Genomic DNA, 27,599 nt, shown 5'->3' with positions numbered 1-27,599 from the left:
CATGTAGAAGTGAATTATTTTGGTCAGGTTTTATTGCTAATAAAAACACAATGCAGTGGTTGGGTGAGTTTGTGTGCTGTCCTCGGGAGGTGTTTCAGAGCCCCTTTAACTATGGTAGTGCATTTCCCATCAATGGCCAAGAAAATTTTGTTCATGAATAAGTGCAGCAACCTGACACCTCACAATACACTTACAGAGAACACTTTGGTATGCCAATTTGTCCATGAGCATGCACAGCAGTGACGTTGCACACGAGAACAAAACCATCCAAGAAAAGGTTACCTCAAGAAAATGAGCCACCTGACAAGAAAGAAAGCAGCAAGGGAAATATATCTTGCTAGATAATCCATGAAATGCATGAAAAATATGTAGCAAAAGCAGAAAAAACAAATGCTGACATGACGAAGAAATGAACGCAAACCTGTGCATTGCATGCATTGTGCTCCGCCGGTCATTTTATCGCAAATGAATATTTCTCTCTGCTTTTCAGAAAAAAAAATTGTAATCTACGAACCACAAAGCATTTACTAATTTTTTTTTGTTTGAGAAGATGGTTCACTTTATAAATTTATAGTAGGCATCATTTTCCAAAGTGTTTTTGTGTGCCAATATTACCAATTCCTCATTTAGAGTGACTAGCAAGCAAGCATGGCGATTCATGTACTTACATAACCTGTCCCAATCGTATCCCTGAGGACAGGATACTTCAGAACAAGAGCCTTGGCCGCAGGCTCGTAGAATTTTCCAGGGTACCTGTGAGCACATTGCAGGCGTAGCATCAGAAATTGCGCACGCAACAATACTAGGCAATACTTACCAGTCAATTGTCAGCAAATGTGCCGTGATCCAAGACACTATACGGTTTTTCGTACGACTCGACACTTCTCCTAATGCTGTACCCTCAATGTCTGCCTTGATATCCAGTGGAATAGGAGGCAGTTCATACAGCGGTTGCTGAACAGTGAACAGGCGCTTGTCTGGCTCACTACAACTGGGAGCCAAGACCAATGGTCCATCATCAGTACTAAAAAAAAAGAAGACAGGGGACAGAATTTGGTGCAACATAAGTGCATTACTACAATGTACCACGTAATAGTTCTAGCATTTAAAGCTGGCCTACTCACCCAGTTTCGAGTGGCAAGTTTTGTTCATCACTGCTGCTACTGCCAACGAGGTTTATTTTATCTCCATCAGAAAATGTGTGCCCCTCTGGAACATCGACATATGTGTCGAAACGTGACTTGTAGACCTACAACAAAAATTACCTTGTGAATCAGAAGCCACAAACACATGAAAGTGAAGACAACTAATTACACAAATTATTTCACTGCAGGCACGCTGAAAACTTTTAGTTTACCATCTGTTTGGAAGACTGTCCTGGGCATAAAATGAATTATCTTTTGTAACACAGGCAAAACCCATGTTAACAGAACTTTTCCAGAAGTAACACTAACGAGTGAAAGGCTGCAGATGCCCAAATTCTGAAGGTTGAACAATGCCTGACCCCAGATGAGCATCATATACACTGCAGTTAACAGCATGACAGACATCGTTGTTGCAGGCTCATCTTTTCCTCACAACTAAGATACATGCTCTAATAATTGGGTAATTCTAGGCAAAACGTCTCAGATGCTGTGCTCTACAATATCTGATTTGTTCAAAAGAATTCATGGAAACTCATCCGAATGTGCATAATTGAAGACGAAATTATTTTTGCCAAAAAAATTTATTTGTAGGTGAGCGCAGAAAGATAAGAAACCAGACACTGCTCAATAGTTAACAAACAGTCCAAATTTTAGTCGTCACTCCAGAAATTTTTAAGCGACATTTGCAGATTCCGGCTTTTATCAGATTCGGAGCATTTATGCCATACAAAACTGTATGTTCCGAATCTTATTGAAAGCCAGAATCTGTGCAAATGTCATTTAAAAATTACTGCAGTGGTTTCTAAAAATCTGGATTTTTTAATAATTATTGAGCAGGGCCTGGCTTCTCACCTTTTCGAATGTTGAAACTGCGCTCAATAAATTTTTTTTGACAAAAATAATGTAAGCTTTGCTTGCGCACACTGGAATTAGTTTCTATGGATTTTTCCGAACAAATAGGAGATGGTCGAGCGCAACATCTGGGACGTTTGGCGTGGAATGACCCAAATACATTTGGCGCCTGTGTCTCAAGGTTAGAAAGCAAATTTTCGACACAGCCTAAAGCCTGTTTCACATGCGAGCGAAAATGCTAGCCAATCCTGCCGCCGCGGCGGAAAAACCTGTTGCGAGTCGTCGAGGCGAAGAGCGGCGAGGTTCCAACAAGTTGTAAATTTTCGCTGCGACGCGCCGCTCAGTCGCCTGCATGTGAACCAGTCACGATATTATGTTGCCCTTGCGCGCATAACCAACTACGGCCGCGACCGCGTGCGCGCGAGGAAGAGCCCCGAAAGCACCGAGCGATTAAAATAGCAGCAATATTTGATGGGAATAACGCGCTACACAAGAAAAAAGACAACTGAAACGTGTCCGCTTCTGTGTGTAGCGCGTTATCCCAATAAAATGTACAACCAACTAGCCCACATTGCTGCCTTGTAAGCAGCATTATATCGTATGAAAATAAAATGCACGTACCTCTATTCGGTCGCACTGCAACGAAGCCCATGAATCTGCTAGCATGGCAGCATTGATTACATCTGACTTCTTGCGGTCTCCACCGACGAAGAGAACCTGTTTTCTGCCTTCCCAGGTCACAAGGCATTCAATGGGCGCCGATGACATTGCGTATCGCAGGGTAAAGGACAGTAGGCAGTTCGAAATGACGGCTGAGGTAAACAGTGGTACTCAACAGCAAAAACGAGTCAAAGCACACAGCGAAGCCTTTTTATCATCGCACGCAGGCTGCGGGCGCGCTCTTATTCTCGACACCAGCCGCGATCTGTCGGCGCGCGCGGCGCGGTGGACGGCGGGTCGCGCCGGCGCCGCGCACTCCGACCCCATGTAATTCTTGTGTGAAAACAAGGCCGCCTCTTGCAAGCTCTCGCGAGACGAGCGTTTGCGAATGGTCCGAGACTCAAATGGCTGGCCTCTTAGTGTGACGGCGACGTAGGCCATCCGCAAGTACATGCTTCAAGATGATTCATAGGTGTCCGCGTTGTCCCTTTTCATCAAAGAGGTTTTGCAAAGTGGTATGGCACATCAGGGACCACCGCTACGATAACAATTTTTCTGTGATGTGCGGTGTGGAAGGCTGCGCGAATACGTACCGGCAGTTTGAGTCTTACCGGAGGCACCTCTATCGTCAGCACCGAAGTTATATGGACCTCGACACATCTGGCGATGCCGCTGTCACTCAACAAAACAGTCCTGTTGTGCTGCGGTCGGATGCTTCGGCAAGTGAGTTGCGGCCGGACGCTTCGGCGAGTGTTGACATGGCGGAAGTCGATGTTTTGAGTGAAAGTGAACTGCTGAGCTCTAGCCTTCTCATGGACGATACCGATGGCGAACAAGAGGTCGTTTCCAGTAGTGCTTTTCCAGTTGGTAGTGCAGCTCTCGACTTCAAGGCGCAAATGAAGAAGCACCTGTGCTTACTTTTCTTCCGTATGACAGAAGTGCACAAGTTGCCACACTCCACAATGGAAAGCATCATTGGTCATATCAAAGTGGGTTTCCGCGATATGTTTCACCTGTTTGCTGCTAAGATTCAGGAAGACATCCATCCTCTGCAGTTCGGAAAGGACATGCACTCGTTGCTTACCTGTGACTTCCTAGACGAGATTTTTGAACATGTGCTGAGCAAGCACAAGCGAGAGCAGTTCGCCAAAGAATGCCTTCCGTATACAAAACCTGAAGAGCATGTCTTGACTGCTGGAGACACGTTCCAGTACGTACCTGTCACTGGTGTTTTGCGTAACCTTATGCTTTCCGAATCCTTTCGCAGTCATTTAAATCCAGACTCATTAACTGCACAATCATCTAAAATATTGCGCAGCTTTTGTGATGGCCTGATGTACAAGGAAAAGTTGTCGGCCCTCATACAAGATGGATCTCAGTTCACACTTTTCCTTGTTTTTTATTCAGATGAGGTTGAGGTTGTGAACCCGATAGGGCCAAAGCGCGGTGTGCACAAGATGCTTGTTGTGTACTTCAGTGTGTTGAATATTCATGCGCGATACAGGTCCCAGCTTAGTGCTATATATGTAGCAATTATTGCACAGTACAAACTTGTTGGTAAGCATGGAATTGATGCGATTTTGGGCCCACTTCTCACTGAGTTGTCAGCTTTAAGCACATCTGGTTTTACTGTGCAGCTGTCTACTACCACTGTGAGAGTCAGAGCTTTCCTTGTGGCCTTCTGTGGCGATAACCTGTCCATGAACAGGTTAGGTGGTTTTACTTGTTGTTTCAATAGAGGGCACCCATGCCGTTTTTGCACCGTGGCATTCTCGGAGATGGATACAGTTTTCCACGAAAAAGATGTACAGATACGAGATGCCAGTTTGCACAAAAGGCATGTTGAACTTGCAGCTGTAAATCAACCACTAAGTACGGCACTTCATGGGGTGAAAAGTATGTCAACATTGTCAGGTATCAGTTACTTTGATGTGGCACAGCAACTGCCGCCAGACATCATGCATGATTTGCTTGAAGGATCCATGACTCATGTTCTAAGACAGGTCTTGCAAGGCCTCATCAGTTCTAACGTAATTAGCTACTCAGATCTTGATAGAGTTACTTTGTTTGAGTTTGGGCCACAAGACAGGAAAAACAAACCTGAAGCACTCGAAAAATGCATTGTGAAGGGGGAAGCGGCTTATAAGGGCACTGCGTCACAGAAGTGGTGCTTGTTCCGTTTCTTTTCACTTATATTTGGGGACATTGTTCCGGACTCCAATGAGCACTGGGAAGTGTACCTTCAGCTAAAGAGGGTCGTTGACATAATATTTGCCGACGAAATACCACATGACCACCTTGCATTCCTTCAAGATGAAATTCGGTTTTTCTTGACTAATTTTGTGGCCCTTTATCCTGGAAAAATGACCCCAAAGCTTCATTTCTTGTTGCATTACCCAAGACTGATCAACCAGCTAGGCCCACTGAAGCAATACTGGTGCATGCGTTACGAAGCAAAACATCAGTATGTGAAAATGATAGCGTCTCGCAACAGAAATTTCAGAAATATTTCGAAGTCAATTGCAGAACGGCACCAATTGCTTCAGAGCTTCCAGCTGTTTGGAGATGAATTAGACGTGGGCATACAGACAACAAAGGCCAAGCCTCTCAGACAGGAGGACTTAGCCCCATGCACTCATGAAGCCTTCTGTGAAGGTGTTCCTGTCTGGGGAGTTTCTTCTGCTATTGTTGGAAAGTGTAAATACAAAGTGTTAGATGTAGTGGTCTTGGAGAAAGCCCTGCTGCCCGTTTTTGGACAGATTGTGGGTCTGTATGTGTACTGTGGATCTCTCTTCATTTATGCGAATGTTCTTAGGACTGTGTCATTTCAGCGACACCGCTGGTCTTATGCTGTTTCCAGGACGGCACAAGAGAGAGTTGTACAGCCTGCAGAACTGCAGTCATCCCAAGTTCTAGACATGTATTTTGGAAGTGAGCTAGTACTGAGGCCAGAAATAATGATCACAGATTGAACTTGCAGCATCATTTGCAGGCTGGCTGTATTTTTTGGTTGGAAATGTGTAGTCTTTCTGACTTCTGAAATAAAGATTAATGTTGCCTGCATATTGCATTTTCTTAACCACATTTTTTTTTATTCAAGCATACTGCGGTAGCCTCTGAAGAGGCTGTGGCAGGCATTGGGACACAATGCACAGCAGTCAAAACGACCACTCACAGATTATCCGGAGCCCTCCACTACGGCTCCTGTCATAGCCCGAGTCGCTTTGGGATGTTAAAGTCTGTAAACCATAATAACCACAAGATGGATTTGCAAAAAACTACAATAGTATGTGCAAAAAAATACCACATAAGGAAAAAATTGTGCACAGATGCATCTTCAGTAACGCCAGAAGCACAAGATGAGTAGAAGTCAGGCGCAATAGCTTGAAGTCGGTAAAAAAGTGCAATAAATATAATAACAAGCACATTTCTTGAACATGCGGTATACACAAATAAATTCCATTCAGGTTATTCAAGAAGCAATATCAGTGCCAATGCAAAATACAGTCCTAAAGAAAAGCTACCAAGTCAGACAAATATTCTCTAAGAGCATGGCATTTTACAAAATCATCAGGCAGCGCATTCACCTCTAATAGGTTAGGGAAAGAAAGGGAACCTAAATGTGTTTTTCTTAAACTGATATTCTGTTAAGTGTCTAGTGGATTTCATTTTTGTGGGTGCATTTTAAAAGGGAATAGATACTTACTGGTGTCAATTGGAAAACTACAACTCAGCAAAAGGAAAAGAAACTTAGTGTGCTAGAATTGTGCTCTTTTGCTCATTATTGGGAGACCGACTTTATTAAGAGCTCTTTCAGTAAGTCATTGCGACTGTACTTATTGTAAATAAATGTCAACACCTTTCGTTGCACGCTTTTAATAGCTTGAGTTTTCTTTTCATATGGGAACCATATGATGACAACATGCTCTAGGACAGAAAGTGTCATATATGCGAGCAGTTTAATCAGTGGGGAAACAAAGCTAAGGCTGCATCAAAGGGTGCAAGGTACGGAGAGTGCCTTAGATGTAATATATAATATATAAAGCCATAATCTGTACAAATGTCATTTAAAATTTTCTGGAATGATTTCTAAAAATTCTGAATTTTTAATAATTACCGAGCAGAGCCTTGTTTCTCACCTACTCAAAATGTTCAAACTGCGCTCACCTCAAGAATAATTTTTTTTTCAGCATAATATTTTAGGCTTTGATTACGCACATTGGGATTAGTTTCCATTAATTTTTTTGAACAAATTAGAAATTGCCGAGCGTAAAACCTGGGACATTTGGAATGGAATGCCCCACAAGCACTATATAGTGTTTTTTTTTATCTTGCTGCATCTATGTACTTTAGAGAGGCCTGTGTATCATTCAACATATGGAATCGGCAGCAAAGCCATCAGGAGTGTTATATATACTATCATTCCGTGGTCGTGCATGATATTGGGCATTTTCTGTTCAAAGTAGTAACGTTTACTACCTAAGCCATGTTAGTTGCACCCGCATTTACTACCTACGCTTCTTCTGAAGTAGTAGAAAGGTAGTAACAAACGAAAAAGGTAGTAACGGCAGCAGTTACTACCTATTTACTACCTCTTTCTTCTTTGAGGTAGTAACTAGGTAGTGAAAAGGTAGTACAAACGTAGTAACAGTGAAAAAAGGGTAGTAACTGCAGCAGTTACTACCTTTTTACTACCTTTTTTTCTAAGAGTGTGGGATGTAGGATTTGTTCTGAGATTTGAAGCATTAAATCTTGTGTTGATACATGGCTTCGGAATTCTAGCATTGTGTGGGGAAAGAGTTCTTTTGTTTGCGTGTAATTTTGCAGTCTGTTTAGGATTACGTGCCGAAATAGCTTTTCCAAGCATGAGGTGAGGGAGATTGGCCTGAGATTTTACAGGTCCAGCGGTGTTCCGGTCTTGGGAATGAAAGTGACCCTCACGTGGGTCCACTCGGAGGGAAGATTACCTTCCTTCCACTGCTTGCTGAAAAGCTCTGTTAGGGCTTGGATGGAGTTCTCGTCCAAATTTCGTTTTGTTTTGTTTGTGACCCTGTCTGCTCCTGGTGTAAACGTGGTGCAAAGTTTGAACATTGCTGCTCTAATCTCCCACGTTGTTATGTCCGCGTCGAGCTCGGGGTTTTCTACGCCCAAGAAGGAAGGGAGGGGTAATTTGGGAGTTGTGAGGTTCCTGTCTTTGAGATTCTGGATCAGGGCATTATCATCCATACCTATTCTGTGAATGAGGCGCGTTACATTACGTTGTTGCGTACTCTTCGTGTTCTGGGGTTCTTAACAGGCAGCGCAGAAATTTCCATGTGTCTCTTAGGCCCAGGTTGCCCTCCATGCGGTTGCAGAGCTGACCCCATTGCTGACAGGTTAGTTGTGCCGCGTGTGCCTTTATTTCAGTAGTGTTAAAATCCGGGTTAGTTGGTACATGTTCAGGAGCAAACCCAGTCAAAAGACGGAACGCAGCCAAGAGGCGAGGCACACACACGACAACCAGTCGTCGTGTGTGCGCCTCATCTATTCGCTATGTTCCGTCTTTTGACTGGTTTTACTCCTGCCTCTATTTCCTCGATCAAGGCTGATGTCCGTAACTTGAGTGATCTGTTGTGTTTGTTACGAAGCCATCGTTTCTGCAGGCTGGAGTGAGCCTCCCACATGTGAAATAGTCTACTGTCGACAGCTTCCGATTCGCTATTGCTCCGGATCTCAGATGTCGCTGTAGCGACGTCCTTTGTGAGTTGTGCCACCCACCTGGCAAGGTTTTCTGGAAAAGCAGCGCTGAACAGACGAGGACAGAGACGAGGCGACAAGGACGGGCGCTGAGGTGTTTGATTTGGGTGGGGGCGTCGTTCCGGAGGTTCCGAAACTTGTGCCAGTCTGATCTGCAGCTTCTTTTTCATGAAGGGGACGAGTGAGTTTAGCGAGAAAGAGGTTTCAATTATGTAGTGGTCGCTGCCTAGGGAGGTCTGCGTGTTCTACCACTGACATTTTGTGATGTTCTTTGTGAGTGTGAGATCGGAAGTGGTGTTGTGTTGCACACTGTTACCGATGCGCGTATGTTGTTGCGGATTATTGACGAGGGTGAGTCCCTCGTTCTGAATTAGTGTCCAGAGCTGTGCTCTTTTCCTGCAGTTGAATTTGTACCCCCAGCTGACGTGTCTGGCATTAAAGTCACCAAGCACTATAAGCGGGCGTTTAGCGCTCTGATATGGAGCACTTTGCGTATGGCTGCAAGGAGGGGGGCGGCTTTGCCTTTCGGGCTGCTGTATGTGTTCAGGATGTATAGGCTAGTGCTATTTCTAGTTTTGGGCAGGAGCTCTATTAGGTGACAATCTGTCTTCAACATCTATGGGGTGATCTTTAGCGCTGTATGCTCTGTGAACTAGGGTTGCTACCCTTTGAATGGGTTTGTTCATTGGCGTGTGGGGAGTGTAGTTGACTAGTCTGACAGGAGCTTGAGTTTCCTGTAGTGTGACGACTGCGGAGACTTCTGTGTCGGAAAGAGATTGAATGTGGAGTTGTAGATTGCTTTGCTTGGAGCGATATCCTCTGCAATTCCACTGCCACACTAGAAGTTCATTGTGCTTTGCTGCCATCATGCACTGTTCTCAAAGCGATTGGGTTGAGTTTGATTTATGTGGGGGGAAACACTTGGCCTATTTTGCTCTGCACCTGAGCGGCGATGGCGTCGTGGGAGCTAGATCTATGCTCGAGCATCGTCATTCTGTTGTTGAGATTGCTCGGCCATGTGCTCATGTCTTTGGTCATGGCTTCGAATTTCTTTTTCATTTTCTGTTCAAGAATAGTGATCGCATTGATGAGGGTTCCAAACGTTGTGAAGTCCTCAGTGGCAGTGTTTTCTTTTGCTCTGCGCTTGGCAGGTGTGCTTTGGGTGGGTGAGTTCGGCGGGCCAGCTACAGGGGTGAGAGATGGGATATCTTAAGAGAATTCCATTTTCTCTGTTGGTGGGATTGTTTGCAGTAGTAATTGAAGTTGCTTGCTAAGACTATCGATTTGTTGGCTCTCATGTTGGATTTGCTTCCTTTGCTGTTCGAGCTGTGTTTTAAGTTGATTATTCTCACGGACAAGGGAAGGAGATCGCGGACCCCAGCTCACCTGTTGGTCAGATGCTCACTCTCAAGTCTTTCCTTGTTTCTCAGACGTGGGCTGTCTGGTCAGGGGTGGGAAGGACTCGGACCGGGACTGGTTACGGGAGTTGGCCCGGCTTCTTGAGCTTGATCGCTGCCTCCGGCGGGATTCCCGGAGGGTTGCGTTCTTTGTCGTATCTTCCTTGGGTGTCGGCCTCTTGTTAACTGGTCAGTTGAAACACTGCTTGCAGTACTTGGAGCCAGTGAAGTGGGATCCATTGCAGATAATGCATTTGGCTGCGCACGTGGGCGGCTCGACTGGTGAATGAGGCTCTCTACAGCGCTGGCAGAGATTTTGTTTGGGTTGGATACAGACGTCGCTTCTCTGACCAGCTTTCCGGCAGTTGAAGCATGCCTCGGGTTTTGCCAGGAAGCAATAGAAGTTATATGCGGCTCCGTAAAAACGTAGTTGCCTTGGAACCGGCTGTGTGTACAAAAGTGACGAGTATGGACTTAGTCTTGCCCAAACCTCTGGCGTGCGTAATGTCATACGAACTACTTTTGTTGAAAGTCTGAAGTTCCTGAACTATCTCTTCAGGCGCCTGGTCGAATATAGCGTTGTAGAGAACGCCTGGGAAAGCGCTGTCTGGTTGGGCGATGTAGGCCTTTAAGGGGTAGGTCATGTTGGAGATTCGAAGAGACTGTAGCCTAATGTAGCGTTCCTCTCTGTTCTCTGATGAGGTACTGTTGGTGACGGAGTGGTTTCGAGGATTTATGCGTATTGCTTCTTGATGACGAACTGCCTCTATGGGGAGTTTCAGGGCGGCGCATACGAGGGATAGAATGTTTCCCCCATTGTTTTTACGGAGATCATAGCCCCCACTTCGGCGGTAGATGATTTTAAGGTCTGAGGTTGGTAGCTTGGGTAGCGGAGCCTGATGATTTATAGTTGGTGGAGGAGACTTGGCTTGCTTGGGCTTGGCCGGTGTGGCGGGTCCATCCGGTGGCTTGAGAGGCGAGCTCGAGATGGCGGGCTCGTGGAGCGGTGCTGAGTGCGCCAGTTTACGGGCTGTGAGGGCCCTGGTCCATCTAGGATCCGTGGCGAATTCTTCAGGCGAGATTGCTTCTCCGCCGACTTGGTATACACTGCTGCTGGATGCAGGCTCGGCGTTTGGTGAAGCTATGTGCGCACTGTGAGGCCTAGCCAGGCGCGGCATGTTCAAGCTAGGCCTACTGCGAGGCCTAGCGAAGCGTCTGCCACTTTGTGTCAAGAACAAATTTCGGACTCGGAAGTACGGAAAACTGGACGAGAATGATGCACAATACCTTCACGAACCGTTTGCAGCACTCTCAGTTCATTAACAGTCGAAAAACCGCACAAAACAGTAGAAAACTACGGAGCCGACGTGAGACGCGTCCCTGTGCTCCGGTAATACCTGGCGGCCCCTGGAGTTTTTTAACGCGCACAAACATCGCGAAGCTCATGGGCGCCTATTTCATTTCGCCTCTATCGAAATGCGTCCGCCGCGGTTGGGTTCGAGCCTGGTTACTCGGCTCAGTAGACGAGCGCCTTAATCACTAAGCCACTGTCAAGGATAACGTGTTCGGCATAAAAATTGCTTTTAAGGAAAAGAAATAGTGCAGTAATTGTCTCACATATGTCGGTGACACCCGAACCGCGCCATAAGGGAACGAATGAAGCGGGGAGGGAAAGAAGAAACGAAGAAAGGTGCCGGCATGAAAAGTTTCCAGGAAGGGAAACCGAGTATGCTGTAGATATAAGGGGGATACATTGCGCCCTTTCATGTCCTGAAAAAAAAACCAACAGCGCACTAATTGTCTAAAGGAGTATACAGTAGAAGTAGGCCAGTTATATTGCGTTTTTTCATGCGCCCCCCCCCCCAAGAAAACACTGCGGTAATTCTTTACCTTCAGCGGCGGATAGTGGTTAGTGCACCCGTGTTCGAATCCGACCGCGGTGGCTACCGAAATTATAATTATAATTGGTTTTTGGGCGGGAAAGGAAATGGCGCAGTATCTGTCTCATATATCGTTGGACACCTGAACCGCGCCGTAAGGGAACGGATAAAGGAGGGAGTGAAAGAAGAAAGGAAGGAAGAGGTGCCGTAGTGGAGGGCTCCGGAATAATTTAGACCACCTGGGGATCTTTAACGTGCACTGACATCGCACAGCACACGGGCGCCTTAGCGTTTTTCCTCCATAAAAACGCAGCCGCCGCGGTCGGGTTCGAACCCGGGAACTCCGGATCAGTAGTCGAGCGCCCTAACCACTGAGCCACCGCGGCGGGTGGCTACCGAAACGCAAAGGCGCCCGTGTGTTGTGCGATGTCAGTGCACGTTAAAGATACCCAAGTGTTCGAAATTATTCTGGAACCCTAAACTACTTCACTCCCTCCATTATCCCTTCCCTTATGGCGCGGTTCAGGTGTCGGCCGATATTTGAGACAGATACTGAGCAATTTTCTTTCCCCAAGGCGCCCGTGTGCTGTGCGATGTCGGTGCACGTTAAATATCGGAGTAAGTAATTTTTATTGAAATAATAACAAAACAGAAGGAAAAGATTTTTTCTAGCCCCGGCATCTGCCATCGATACTGAAGCATCTGAGCTGCGGCAGCGGAAATAAAGGATAGCTGGCAGAACGGAGAAATACAATACAATGTTTATCAATGTTTATTTAGCAGCTCAGGGATGTTTGGAGCACGGGCAAAAGAGCAGAAGGCTTGACCCCAATACATGGCAAGCAGTGTGCAGCTACATGCTGCAGTGGTTAAAAATAAAGAATAAAAAAATTGGGTGCGATTGGAGAATACAAACGCAAGTAAACCGTGAGCATATATGAAAATAAAGTGCATAGTAGTGAAATTATTAGTCTAAATGGAGAAGCATATATATGTATATATATATATATATATATATATATATATATATATATATATATATATATATATATATATATATATATATATATATATATATATATATATATATTACCCCACACATACAACATGATCCAGAGACATCAGCAATAAAGAACGCAGCAAAAAAGATAAAAAGAAAAAAGTAAATGCGCAAACGGTCTCAAAATTTAAAACGCGGTGACATGTCAGTCCTATATATATTTATTCCTCAGGCTCTTCAATGAAAAGAGTCAAAATCTGTATTTCTGCCCCTCGCGATATCATTCAGCAGTGTTGGTAGTCGTAATTTTAACATTTGCCTTCCATATCCTGTACGGCATTTGCTCAATTGCCATTCATCTGGGTTGCGCATTGGGTATATAGGCGTGTATTTTTCAAGATTTGCCAGTAACTTCAAGGTGTCATTCCCTTTAGCTGTTTCTAATCTGTATTGCTTAGAAAGTCTGTAGTCATACAGAGATTCTACGCTGACAATATTTAGCTGCTTGTACATCTCCTGCGTGTGACTTAAATAGCGTGATTTGCATATTGTGCGGATGGCACGTTTTTGTAGCAAAAGGAGCTCATGAATATTATCCTTCGTAGTAGCTCCCCAGACAAGTGCGCCGTAATTGAGTGATGATGAAAACAAGGAGTTGTAAAGCATGATATTATCTGCTCTTGGAAACATGAAACAATGTCTGCGCATGAGACCTACAGTTTTAGAAGGTCTTTTGAGGAGGTTATTTATGTGTGCGTCCCAGGACAAATTTTCAGAAATTAAACACTGAGCGGCTTCAAACCCTTAACAACATGTAGCTCTACGCGGTCAGTGACAATTGGCGGTAATACATAAAATTTATTTCTTGGATGGAACATAACAGCCTTGGTTTTTGGAATATTTAATTTTAAATCATTTCTTGCTGCCCAGGTACTAACGAGGACAAGTTTTCGATTAGCATGGAAAGCCAAATCCGGAACAGAACTACCTGGAAAAATAAGCTCGTGTCATCAGCGTAAATTATGCACTTAGCACTTGGGCCAACGTTAACTATGTCATTTATATATAAAATAAATAGATAAGCACCAAGGATGTTCAATTGCGGAAGACCTAGTTCAACCGGTTTAACGACAGAAGAGCGTCCTTTAAAAACAACGCATTAGGATCGGTATTGAAGGTAACACAATATTAACTTGTGGGCTATACCGCAAATACTATAATGCTCCAACTTTTGTAGAAGTATACGGTGGCTAGTGTAATCGAAAGCTTTTGTAAAATCAGGGAAGATACCAAGGACCATGTCTTTTTTTTCAAAATTTTCAAGGATGAGTTCTTTCTGAGCAAGGAGGGCTAGTTCAGTGCATCGATTTTTTTCTAAAACCATACTGCACGGTAATGAAATCAAAGAGGTGAGAGGACAGGAAGAGAGGATAGGGGGAGGTGTAGTGTAATATACACAAACTATTTACACAATACGAAATGTGTTCAGGCTGTGCGCGTGCTTGGTTCATGATGCAGCAATAAAAATACCCGTGCACAACAGTTTGTTCACTAAAACTGGAGTGGTGCGTCCAGTTAATCGTCCAAGATATAACTCACGGAGCGTTCGGTCAGTGCATGTAACTACCTAGCGGGGAACACATGGGACATCAAGCCCGTCTGTTCGCGGAATTCACAGAGGCTCATCAAGTCTCGCTCACGAGTGCGCGCACTGCCCTGCGGTCTAGTAGTATGCCCAGCGCCCTATAGGCCGCATACATACCGCAAGGAGCATCGGCGAACACGGCACAGTGAAGGAGCAGGTGCTCTAGTGTTTCCACTGCACCGCATCCGGCACACACATCATTCGTCGCGATTCCATGACGCTTCCGTCGTTCCCCGGGCCACACGCAGCCAGTGCTCGCGCGGAGGATCATTACACGTTGCGACCGCGCAAGTGCGCGACAGCCGTTGATGCCTTCGATGCGCTCACGTCCTGCGATGCGTGAGTCGGGGTGCTGCTTTTTGAGATGGTCGTGGATGACCGCACGCATGTCCTCCAGCGCGAGGAGCAGATCGCTGGCAGGTAGTTGATGTGCGGCGTCGCGAGGTCAGCTTCTTCGTTGCAAGCGATGCCGCAGTGACCGGGCACCCACTGTGCACGCACGGCGCATCCTCTCTGCGCGAGGCGCTCGATGCGCGAGCGAATTTCCAGCCCTAGAGGGGTACAGCGGATAATTGGATTGCAGGCGGCTTAGGGCGGCGCGCTAGTCGCACAGCAGAGCACTCCTGGGCGGCGGAGGGCAGAGGGTGAGCCGCAGGTCCAGCCCGAGAAGGATCCCCATCAACTCCGCCATGGTGGAGGAGCCCAGGAAGGCTGCGTGTTGCTGGCTCTGTAGTCGCCTCTATAAGAGCGTAGCTGTCGCGGGCCACTGAGCCATCGGTGTACACGAGAAGATGGTCCTGGAGCTCCTCGTGTATGACGGCTCTGGCCAGCTTCTTCGCAGCACAGAGCGGTGTACTCCGCTTTCCGCGATGCGGAGTACACACCTCTGTCCTGTTAAGCAGCTGGCCCAAGTGGTCGAAATTATTCCGTACCCCCCCTACAGCAGCTCCTTCATCATTTCTTCTTTATGTTCCTCCTTTATCCCTTCCCTTACGGTGCGGTTCAGGTGTCGGCCGATATGTGTATACTGTGCCATTTACTTTCTCCAAAAACCATTTTCTTTCACTCCCTCCGGGAGTCCTTCACTACGGCACCTCTTTCTCCCTTTCTTCTTTCACTCCCTCTTTTATCCCTTCCCTTACGGCGCAGTTCAGGTGTCCAACGATATTTGAGACAGATACTGCGCCATTTCCTTTCCCCAAAAACCAACCAACCAACACCCTCCTGTATCCCTTCCCTTACGGCGCGGTTCAGGTGTCCGCCGATATATGACTTATACTGCGCCATTTCATTTCCCCAAAAGCCAGGTATTATTATTATTATTGGGTGAGAGAAGCTAAAAGCTGGACACCTCACCTGATCTTCGCAGTTGTCTGGTTTGTTGGTAGGTTGGAATGAAATAACGATGGCGCATACCCATTTATGGGCAGTGGCCAAGACACATGCCGCTTTTGGGTGTTGTTGTTTGGCCTGCCGACATGCTACATACCCACAAGGCGGTGTCTTCTTCGTTGGTTCTTCTACTTCAGCTTCCCTATGAAAACTGTCGGGATGGAGCATCGCTCAGTTGGATTGTGTAGTTCCGCCCTGCATCACGAATGCAAACGAAATTTCCGCACAGAGCACGATGAGGTTTGATATATGATACGGATACTGCGCCAATTCCTTTCACCAAAACCAATCAATATTATTATTATTAGCACGGTGAGGTTTCTTGATCCGAGTTGTACTACCGGATTCGTAGGTTGGATGGTTTGGCGGCTATTTAAAGCTGTTGATATGGCTTAGGCTTACTCGGCCCAGAAGATTCGATGTTTTTTTTCGCAGTTCCTTGTTTCATTTAGAAGAAGGGGGCTGTTTCGGCGATGGCGAGCGTCGGGCTTAACGCGTTTTAGCCTCTCCGCATGCTGCGCAGCGTGGAGAGCAGGTATAGTGTGCGCCTGTGCACCTAGAGCTGAGCACACCTCTGATCATTGTAAGGTGCTTTGGCATACCTAGCATAGTGTTCGTGTCTGTTTATGGGGGTGTGTGTGTGTGAAAAACTTTATTTCAGGGAGGAAGCTTGAGGTAGCCGGAGCAACCTCTCGCAATCTCTAGGTGGGCTCCTCATTACAGGAGCCCATTGGCGACCGCCGCGACTCGGGCTCGGTGGACCAGGGCCTTCTGGCTTGCCAGGTCCGAGCAGCCGGGCAGAGCTGCCTCCCAGTCCTCCCGGTTGGGGTTGGGTTTGAGGGCGAGGTTCGGGGTTGACTGGCATGCCCACACCATGTGAAAGATGTCCGAAGACTTCTCCGCACAGTGTGAGCATTCTCCTGTACAGGCAGGATCAGTGTTTTAAAACTGCCGGGCACAGCAGCGTTTTGGTGTAAAGGCGGAGGAGTGTGCGTTCCTCCACCTTTGTGAGGCCCTTACAAGGCTTGTGATAAATTGCATGGCCGAATTGGAATAATTCAGTAATTTCTCGAAAAGTGAGGGCCGGATTGGGTTCGGGATCCGTATCCAAAGGGTCTGAAGGCGTTGCCCGGAGAGTGAGCGCGCGGGCGGAGCGTCTGCGGTTTCATTGCCTTCGAGGCCCATATGAGCTGGAGCCCATACAATCGTTCGAGACGCGGGGGCCCGGAGGTAGTTACTGTTTTGAAGGATGCGATGCGCAAAGAGAGGAATGTACCCCAGTTTATTATTTCTGCAGGCCCCTCTCGAGTCGTTGATGATCACTCGCGACTCCTGGTCTGCGGCAGCTAACGCAATGGCAACTTCTTCCGCATGTGTTATGTCTTGAGCTCGGAACGTTAGGCCATTCACCACGATTTTTTGATGGACGACAGCGGCCGTGTACCACCCCCCATGGTAAGGGCCTGAGGCGTCCACGTAGAAGATGCCATGTTTGTTCCCATAGTGACGGGCCAGTGCCTCCGCTCGCGCAAGGCGCCTGCCACTGTGGTCGTCACGTGTCATGTTGGCCGGAAGAGGGCGTACGTGCAGGGCGTATCTCCAGATTTTAGGAATGCGTACGCGCTCTTCCGTAAGTGTTGGGTGGTGGATGTGTAGTGGGGCTAATAGGCGGCGACCCGACGGCGTTTTTGAAAGCCTTGTCTATTGATTTGTCAAGTGCGCATCCCGGAGCTCCGCGAATGTGTTAACCATCCCCAGGCCCATGAGACGCTGGTTGGATGTGGTGATCGGGAGATCGAGGGCACGCTTGTACATCTTTCTGAGAATCACTTCAAAGGCGTTCTCATCAAACTTGCGCAGGTGGAGGTAAGGAGTCGAGTAGAGGACTCGACTGGTCACGAATGTATGCGCCAGCCGCAAAGCGTCTCTGCATCGTAACCCCCCGCGTTTGTTGGAAACCCGGCGGACCATCCGGACCACCTGGTCCCCTAACTTGCGCAGTTTTGCTAGTGTGGTATCACCCCGTTGATGTTTGTGGATAAGGAGACCAAGGACTCTAATCTCATCGTGTTCGGGTATCGGTAACAGGACGTTTCTCTTAGTAGTAACGGGGAGGCGATGGCGAGCGGAGTGTGCTGACCGCTCTCTTTGATGTAACGAGCACGCGGGCTGCTAGGATTTCACTTCCTTGGGTTCCAACTCTCACGTTGGCCATGAGCATGTCTGTCGGGCTGCTGGCGTCGAATTAGTGCAAGTCTTGTCTTGAGACGTCTCCTCTAGCCACGTACGGAGGCATTCCATGCCCTCGAGCATAATTTCAGTGATTTACTTTAGTTCGGCTACCTCCTCGTGAAGGAGACTGATTATCATGACGCTAGAGCCCAGCCATGGAAGAACAAGAAATTAAGAATCTTCAGTTTGAATTCCACAGGCTTGAAATACAGCTTGAACATTTATAGGTTTGTGAAAAACGTTGACAAATTGCCGTTCTTCGGCCGTGTAACGATCTTGAAGTCACTATTCGGATGCAGCGGAGCCTTGCGTCTTTATAGAGATTGGGTTCGGCTACTGCTTGATGAGCGAAGCCGCCAGAAGGGAACCCCCCCTCCGATTTTATCGCCTTTAGTTACGTGGCGTTTCGTGCGCTTGTAGATGTTTACCGGCCAATTGGAGTGCGTATCCTCTGGCGGCCTCCCCTCTGTTGGTCCCTCTTCTGTCTAGCGTTGCTCGCAAAATGGAGTTAAGTTCCAGGATTTTCATTTCGACTGAGTCAATCCTCACTTCTTCCGGTAGCTTTTAGGCATCGCGCGCAGCATGCTGGGACCTGGCTCGGAAGAGGCGCTGTTATCCATATGCTTCGCTGAGATGACGCCCTGCCACGCCGTGCGCCGCCGGAGCGGCTCTGGGCATTGCGCGCTGGCGCCGCCTATGAGGTCTTCAAAGGGAGATGGTGCAAAAAATATGGAACCCTGACGGCCAGCAAAGTCCTCCAAGAGGTCCAAAAAGTATTTAGCCTGGCCTGATGTTCATATTCAAGGGGCACATGTGGAGCGAGTCCACTGCATTCGGATCCTCTGAAAAGTCGTCTCGTGAATGATTGATGATTCACTCTGACTGACGTTATAAGTGTGGTTGCGCTTATGCGTTGTTTGGAAACAGAACTTCAGAGATAACGTAGAGGCACACACGCAAACATTCTTTGAAATTCTATCAAGCAACAGCTCCCGGATATAGCGTTTCCTGGACGAAATCCGCGAGGCTTTGGAAGCCCGCCGCTCACGGAAGGCGCCTGTGAATTAATATTGTAGCTTTGGGATTCGACTGCCGCGAAAGCTCAGTACTTAGCCGCACGGCTACTGAGCTGGAATACCCTGGTTCGAACCTGACAGTTGCGGCCGCGTATAGATGCAGGTGAAATGCGCGTTCTTTCGCACTTTGCTGGGTGGGAGCATGTGCACAACGGTAGTGAGCTGCCGGTTATTTTCAAAGAAAGGAGTGGCGAAGTAATTCTTCGCTTCACGGTGGACACTTCAACATCAGTAGCGTTACGCGTATCACTTCGTATCCCGATATGCATAACGCGTTAGTTCACCAAATAGCTTGAACAACACCAAGTCTGAAACTATAAGGTAGTGTGCATCCCTGAATAATCATGATGCACGGAGTTAAAAAACGTGAACATTTAATAAGGGTTATCAGCATTACTCTGTATGGCCGAGCGTTCTTCTCTGAACACGGCACGTTTGGGGAACGCAACAGCCATACATGCCTAGCGGGTCCAACAAAGGCAAAATGAGTTGGACACCACAGCCGTAAAAGTGCAACACGGGAAGATGCCAACATTCATGGAAACAAATAACACCACATCACATCTTTTAGTAAGATGCCAAAATGCATAGAAACAAATTACACCACATTACATCTTTTGGCACCTCTCCCGAAACTAAAGCACCAGAGTGAGTGGAGCGCGGCGGCAGTTTTAAAACAAATGCTGCAAAGGGAAAGCTCGAGATGTTCCGGCTGGCTATGTCCATCGGCAGTGCCACTGGTGTAATCGCCCTTTATTTTGTCGCATGAGCTACCGAGGCCGAGGTTGAGCAGTTTAGCGCAATTCTTGGAGAGCCGTGCTGCGCATGCGCTAGGAGCCCTCCACTACGGCACCTCTTTTTCCGGAGTCCCGCCCTTTATCCCTTCCCTTATGGCGCGGTTCAGGTGTCCGCTGATATGTGAGACAGATACTGCACCATTTCCTTTCCCCAAAAACCCATTTAACATTTAACCAAAAAAGCATATAACCACGGCAGGCGTCGCATGAATCATACCTAATATTCCGCTGAACGCGGAGAACGCCGAGCAGAGCGGACGCGCTTCACGTGGGCTCTGCGAATTCCCTGTTTTATTCTGCCAAATACCATTAATAATGCCAAAATTCCTACATCAGGCTTTCGTGAACACCCAAGTGACCATGACGAGGGCTTATTTGCCCGTGAGTACGCTGTATTTTACACCAGCAGCTTACGAAGACCTCAGAGGCGGAGTCGCCGCACTAAGCGTAGTTCCCCTTGGCGGCGCACGGCAAAGCGCTGTTCAACGTCAACCCATCATAAGGCCTATGCCGCAGCCTTAACATCCAGCCGCGCCGGGTCGAGCTCGCTGCCGATGGCACCGGAGAGAGTCCACGAACTTGACGACATAGAAACTCGGGACTCCACACCCAGAATTTCTAAAACTCACACACCTGAGGAGGGCCTATACCGCTCGGGACGCCGCAAGAGGACCCGTTCTCCAACTCGTATTCCAACTGGACGACACGAGACATGACTGATGCCGGCCCGAAGGCCACGCCATGGTTCAGGATGATCGACGGACGAAAAAAAACGATTCGAACCTGTAACGGAGGCAGAAGCACACAAACCTGCGGAAATATCCCGACCCGCACGCCCCGTGAAATTACCGAGGCCACAGCATGAAGATTACAAGATCGTAATACCTGTACACGGAGAGGTGACGCTGCATAACTCCGGTAGGTCACTACTTGCTGCTTTACAATTCAAACCTAGCCGCAAATTAACCCACGATGCCAGGGTCAGATTCAAGCTGGAGCAATAATAATAATAATTGGTTTCGGGGGAAAGGAAACAGCGCAGTACCTGTCTCATATATCGTTGAACACCTGAACCGCGCAGTAAGGGAAGGAATAAAGGAGGGAGTGAAAGAATAAAGGTAGGAAGAGGTGCCGTAGTGGAGGGCTCCGGAAACACTTCGACCACCTGGGGATCTTTAACGTGCACTGACATCGCGCAGAACACGGGCGCCTTATCGTTTTGCCTCCATATAAACGCAGCCGCCGAAGTCGGGTTCGAACCCGGGAACTCCGGATCAGTAGCCGAGCGCCCTAACCACTGAACCACCGCGGCGGGTCTAAACATCGCTATTCTGAGCACCCCGGATCAGGACCTCGCTGATCAGGTATGCAAAATCCAGGCAACCAATCCAGGAGGAAAGGAATATTCATTCAATGCTCATTGAGCATTACCAGACACCTCATGTAAAGGCATCTTTACCGGCGCCTTACCGAGACCAACAAAAGAGGAATTGCTTAAATGCACGGAAATATATCCCACGAAGAAACGTCCTTCACGCAAGGCCTTTCGGCACAAAGGGGGCATGTCTATATACCTTTGAAGGCAAAGCAGTACCACGGTTTGTCTACCTCAGTGGCACAGAATACAGGTGCAAGCAATTCCGACCGGTGATGCAGGCGTGCGGATGCTGCCTGAAAATAGGAAACCGTGCTGAGACTTGCCCCACTCCGCAGGCGAAAAGGTGCTACAATTGCGGAATACGCAATCCTCTACCAGGACATGTAGATTGCAAAAACCACTGCACCGTCTGCGACACATTAAACCACTCCACCATTGACACAAACTGTCCACAGGACAGAAAAATTACACCAAAACAGGAAAAAAGACGGGAAAAATTGATGAACCGCAATCCGACGCCATCCTTAAGGGGAAATTGCTGTGCAGAGCACTCTTCTAGATGTGCAGAAGCAACAGACCGCGCTGAAGCACAAGACCGAGCATGAGCACAAGTATCATCGACCCGGGAATGAGCATCGGTTCAGATTGAACCAAACCCAAGTCGACCGGCCGAAAGAACCGCAGCGATATAGCAATAGCACGTCACTGTTCGTGAAAGTGAATTAGACCGACGCTCGAAGCAAGGCACTCACCGGCACGCCAAAGAAACCTTGGAACCGAAGCACAGATGAATGGCCACCCCTCCCACTGCTGACTAAGGAGATCCCAGTGGTCACCACGGCCGCCCGGACACCTTTGGAGCAGGCCATGGAGACCGAGAACCAGGAACCGTCGCACAAACAAGATAGCAAAAACCACGCGGAAAAACGCACTGTACGTGGACACCGTGGACGCCGCTCATAAAGCTTTGGAGCCCACTGGCACTAAGACGTACGCCACCCAGCCGCGGGCCTCTACCTCGAAAGCCAGTGAATCCGCAGCCCGCATCCAGGAGCCTCAGGGGACGCTGTCGCTACGGAACGCTACACCCGAGAAAGGAGCTGACCCTGCTAAACAGGGTGACTCTTCTGTCCAAGCACCCATCACTAAAACCCCTTATCCAACCCCTGACCCCCCTATCACACCTCACGAGGCGAGAAAGCAATACATACGTTCCGCTGAATTTCGGTCAGAAATAACTAGCATAATCAACACAATAGCCGCTGAACAACTCGGAGCGATGCAGCAACAGCTCAGACAAGCCTAGGCCCAGCTAATACAGTCAGTGGCTGACAGGATAGAAGCTTTGATCAACACCCATTTCGAAAAACTTGAAGCAGGCAACAATAAGCTTTTAGAACTTGTACCTCATGAGGAATTGCCTCTCGCAAGCTGCGCGATGTTCAACCCGCTGCCTGTCCTCATCCAGTATCTCCAGACCAACAACATGGCACAGAACAATAGTACGCGAAAAGGTCGGCGGCGACGCCAGTCCACTACACCAATAGAAACAATTATATGGCAATAGAGCTGTATCAGCATAGGCCGAAAACAAGCGCAACTAGCAGCATATATAGAAAACTCCCCAAATCCCCCCATGTCTTCGCTCTGCAATAGACGGAAACAAATAGCATTCATATCCACAGTTATCCAACGGAAGCCCTTATGCCACGGGCGGCAATCATGACACTCTCGTCCATGCCGGTGCTAGAACACACACCGTCAAACACGCCCGACAGCAAGGGCACTCAGTATAGCGTGATAGAGCTCAGCTCTCCAGGGCACACATATGGCCTCACTATTCTTAACCATACAGCAATCACAAACATAAAGGCAGAGTTATTCCGGCCCTCCTGGGGTTCTTTATTTCCTCGAAGTTCCTTTTCGTAGGGGATTTGAATGCACGCCACAAGCACTGAGGATACACCTTGGATACCCCCAAAGGCAACCTAATTTCCACCGCAATGGCTGATTACAACTTTAGCCTCATCACAAACCCCACCGTACCTACTCGCATTGGCACAATTGTCACCCACGACCCCAAACCCGATCTCACATGGGCCACACACAAAATAATCGTTAAATATCACACGGTGCTCCACGACAGCCTTGGGAGTGACCACTTTCCAGTCTCCACTACTATTGCTTATCAATTCAAGATTTTCAGCCCTCTTTCATTGCTGCTCACTGACTGGGATAAATTGCGCTCATACTTGGCAGATAATTCTACCGAACCGCGTACATTCACCGCCTGGACAGACTATCCCGTGGAGGCTATACAGGCGAACAGCAAACACATTAAATACACCCCTACGGCACCGCAAGTTGATCCGCTTATGGCTCATCTATGGGAGGCCCGACAGGGTCTTCTCAAGCACTGGCGTCACCAGCGGCCCAATCGTAAGTTGAGACTCCGCACAGCCGCTCTCACTCGTGAGGCAGAAGACAACACGAACACGCTAGCCCGCGCAAACTGGACAACCTTTTGTAAAACCTAAAGGATACATTAAGCACTAAACACACGTGGTCCATCCTACGCGCTCTCTTAGATACAAAAACCCATTAAATGTCAGACACAAGTAAGCACACAAAGTCTAATACAACTAGAGCTCCAAAAGGGCACACACGTAATTGTCCAACTACGGCACACTTATATACCCATATCCCTTCAGTCAGCAGATCCACCCAATCTACCTCCACCTAACCCGGAACTTGATGATAACATTAGCTTACGCGAAGTCCGCCGAGCGCTCTTTAGTATTCACCGCTCTACGGCGCCGGGGCCGGATGGCACAACATGCAAGGCACTACTCAATCTGGACGAAGTCTCCCTTCAGGAACTCACAGAGCTCTTTAATAACCACTGGCACGCTGGGACGCTGCCGTCAGCCTGGACCCATGCCAGCATGCGATTTATACCCAAACCGGGAAAACCCCTCACGCGTAAAAAATTGCGCCCTCTCTCCTTAACGAGCTGTGTCGGCAAGCAATTCGAGCATGTCATGCTCAATCGCCAGCAACCGTTCCTAGGAGCAATAGGCTTTCTCTCCAACGTTCAATCTGGATTCCGTAGAAACATCTCGGCGAAAGACGAACTTCTCGCCCTTAAAGAGTCTCTCTTTTACACTAAGCGCCGTACAGCTGCTAAGCTGCTACGCAAGCCATACTGCCAACAGCTATGAAACATTCCAAGAGCATACAAACCATGTGATGTTGCATTTGAGAAATTTTCCTCTTTTCAGGAAAACTTTGCCTGAAAGAAAAGTGGGAACTTGATGAGTTTGCAGAGAATTTATATTATTAGAAAAGAAACTAGCGGAAATTTTTTGGCCTAAAATGCTTTCGGATGGAGATAAACATCACGACCAGGGCAGAGCACAATCCCAACTAGAAACTCAGAAAAAAGATGGAGAGACTGGCGCAATGGATTCCAGGGCGGAGCAGCTTACCTTACGGCCTATACGCTTGCTCGCAGCATAGCAGTTGCTTCCGCTGCTACTTCGCAAAGAATTTAAGCTTTTATTAATTATTAATAAATAAAACTATAAAGGGAGTTAAATAAAAGAAATAATTTGCATTCAACGTACGTAAGTAGTCTTAAGTGTCTACGTAATTTTTGTGGCCTGCTGCTTCAACACTTTCTTCTGCAGGGTTTCTCCTATGTCTAACCATGGAGTAAACGCAAATGTAGCGGCACAAAAGCGACGTTCATTCCACGCCCCTGTACATCGTTTGAAAATCTGACGGGCTTCAGCACTAAGCACCAAATCGGCTGTTGATGAAAAATCGCATCGCTAAAAATGCATTTGTGCACGGATTTCTCTCTAAATTCTATGCTCAATTCTCTCAAGTTTCTCATTAGTACAAAAATATTCTCAGTTAATGACACGTGCCACAGGAAGGGGAAGATGCTTCCGTTTGCTCCTGGACGCATGTTGTATCCGATCCCTGAGTGTACTAGTGGTAGAAAACATTTATTCCAAAAAGGTAGGATAGAGAGGCGAAAATACAGATTTTGGGTGGAGTCCTTATTTCAGGACCCCAATGTCCACCGCAGTTGCTCTTGCTTGTGATATCAGCTTTCGCTGGGTTGCCAAGTCAGAGCTGAGCAGGGCAGACTCCCACTGTTCCTCGGAGTGATGTTTGTCTAGTTCGGGGGGCTTGGGATTGGAGCAGCCCCATGTTACATGATGTGTTGTTGGAATTCCGCCACATCAGGGGCAGATTCTGTCATATCTGTCGGGGAAGATGATGTGGTACTTGTGTAAGTTAGGAAAGGTGTTCGTCTGTAGTTGTCGCCATTCCCTCGCCTCTGCCGCCGTTAGCTTACGGTGTGATGGGGGATAGACTTGTTTGTGTTCAGAGGAGGAGGCGCTCGCCGTACGTAGAAGGGAGATGGGTGAGGTCGGGAGGTTAGTCGCTCGGTTAGTATATCCTCGAGCTAGACTGTCCGCGGCCTCGTTTCCATCGAGCCCCTTGTGCCCAGGAGTCCAAGTGATTTGGTGCTTGCATGTGGAATTTTGAACTTGCGGGGTAGTCAGAATGGGAGCGACGGAGTGTGGAAATCTGTCAGAGAGGAAGAGGCGACACGCGGACTGGAAGTCGGTAATAATTTTTAACTCATTTCCCGTAGCTTCGTCGTGCTGGATTGCTAAGGCAATTGCAGCAGTTTCTGCTTCTGTGGGAGAGCAGTTTCGTAGGGAGGCGCTGGCGATTTCCTTGAAATTGGCGTCCAAGACGACCGCCACCGCGTTTGTTGAATCGGGGTACATGGCCGCGTCGACGTATACAGCATTTTGTGCCTGTCGATGTGTACGGCGCAGATAGTCCACTCGCGCCTTTTGTCGTCCCTTTTGTGAGTTCGACTGCATGTTCTTCGGGAGTGGAGCTACATACACGCTAGTTCGCAGAGTTGAGGGTATAGGTCTCGGTTGTCCTAGACGGCGCGTATGTTAGCCGGGGAACCCACTCTTTCCAAGATTGCGCATCCAGCTTTGGTGATGAGGAGGCGTTCCTTTTGCGATGCTAGGACGGCTTCTCGAATTTCTTCTATTGTGTTGGTCAGTCCCAGGTCCTCGAGGTGGCAGCTGGCCGTGTACATCGGGAGGCCTAACGCATGTTTGTAGGCGGTACGGATGGTGGCGTCTGCTTTGTCTCGCTCATTCCCCAGAAGTGGTGGGAATGGGAGACCCTATGACAGGCGGCTCATAACTAGAGCCTGCATCAGTCGAATTGTATCTTCCTCTCTCATGCCTTTTCGGTTGCGAGTGATGCGCCGAATCATGCGGGAGATCTGGAGGGCAGTTGTCTAGAGACGCTGTAACGTGTGGTTGGCTTTCCTGTCGCTCTGAAGCCAAAGGCCCAGGATGCGGATAAGAGGGACTTCCTTTATTCTCGTGCCTTCGAGGTAAACCTCTATGTCGCCGGGAGATTTGTAGGCATAGCCCTGAATGCGGATAATTTCGGATTTGTCGGGTGCGCAGCGGAGGCCGCAATTTGCTGCTTGTCTTTCTACGCAAATGGCTGCCTCTTGTAGGGTGTTTTCTTTGTCGGCAAGGGAACCCCAGGTAGACCAGATGGTAATATCATCAGCGTAGATAGTATAGCCGATGCCTTCAATAGCCTTAGTGCTTTTGCCATGCCAATCATAGCTATATTGAAGAGGAGAGGGGAGATGATAGAGCCTTGAGGAGTGCCTTTGTTGGGTGTCTGCTCTGTGCTGGAGCTGACATCTCCCATGCCAATCGTGGCCGTGCGGTTGCTGAGAAAGGTTTTGATGTAGTTGAAGGTCTTGGGTCCGAAATCGAGGGCGTTGAGCTCTTTCAAGATGGCGTCGTGAGAAACGTTGTCAAAAGCGTCTTTCAGATCAAGTGCCATAATTAGGTGCTCGCCGCCTCTCGGGATGTTACTGAGTACTTCTTCCTTGAGAAGGAGGAAAGCGTCTTGCGTAGAAAGACCTTTCCTGAAGCCGATCATAGAGGGTGTAAAGAGGTTGTTGTCCTCTATGTAGTTTTGGAGGCAGGTCTGGATAACGCGCTTGTATAGTTTCATCAGGCAAGAGGTGAGGGAGATGGGTCGTAATGCTTCCATCTTGGTGGTTTGCTGAGATGATCCCTGAGAAGCGGCGCAGGGTAAAAAGCTCTGAAATCCTTCAATGCCCGCCATCTAGGACATCATTAAGTGTATTGCAAGGAAAGCTAGAGCCGCCGCGGTGGCTCAGTGGTTATGGGGCTCGGCTGCTGATCCGAAAGGTGCGCGTTAGATCACGGCCTCGGCGGTGGAAATTTCAATGGAGGAAAAATGCTTGAAGCCCGTGTACTGTACGATATCAGTGCACGTTAAGGAACCCCAGGTGGTTGAAATTTCCGGA

General features: G+C 48.0%; 1 protein-coding gene across 1 annotated transcript in view; it reads right to left on the bottom strand.

Annotated features, from left to right (window-relative positions):
* LOC144109797 (uncharacterized) overlaps positions 1 to 27,599 on the bottom strand; it is a 31,934-nt gene that overhangs the window by 3,334 nt on the left and 1,001 nt on the right. Inside the window, exons 2-6 of the mRNA XM_077642587.1 lie at positions 21,943 to 22,043; positions 16,488 to 16,565; positions 1,125 to 1,249; positions 818 to 1,024; positions 669 to 753 (exon numbers count right to left, since the gene is read on the bottom strand). Coding sequence (XP_077498713.1) covers positions 669 to 753; positions 818 to 1,024; positions 1,125 to 1,249; positions 16,488 to 16,565; positions 21,943 to 22,043 — 596 coding nt within the window. The remainder of the gene's footprint in view (positions 1 to 668; positions 754 to 817; positions 1,025 to 1,124; positions 1,250 to 16,487; positions 16,566 to 21,942; positions 22,044 to 27,599) is intronic.

This window comes from Amblyomma americanum, chromosome 11 (assembly GCF_052857255.1).
Source record: "Amblyomma americanum isolate KBUSLIRL-KWMA chromosome 11, ASM5285725v1, whole genome shotgun sequence".
Taxonomy (NCBI): domain Eukaryota; kingdom Metazoa; phylum Arthropoda; class Arachnida; order Ixodida; family Ixodidae; genus Amblyomma; species Amblyomma americanum.
Note: the sequence above shows the minus strand (reverse complement) of the source record. Positions and strands in the feature narration are given on the sequence as shown.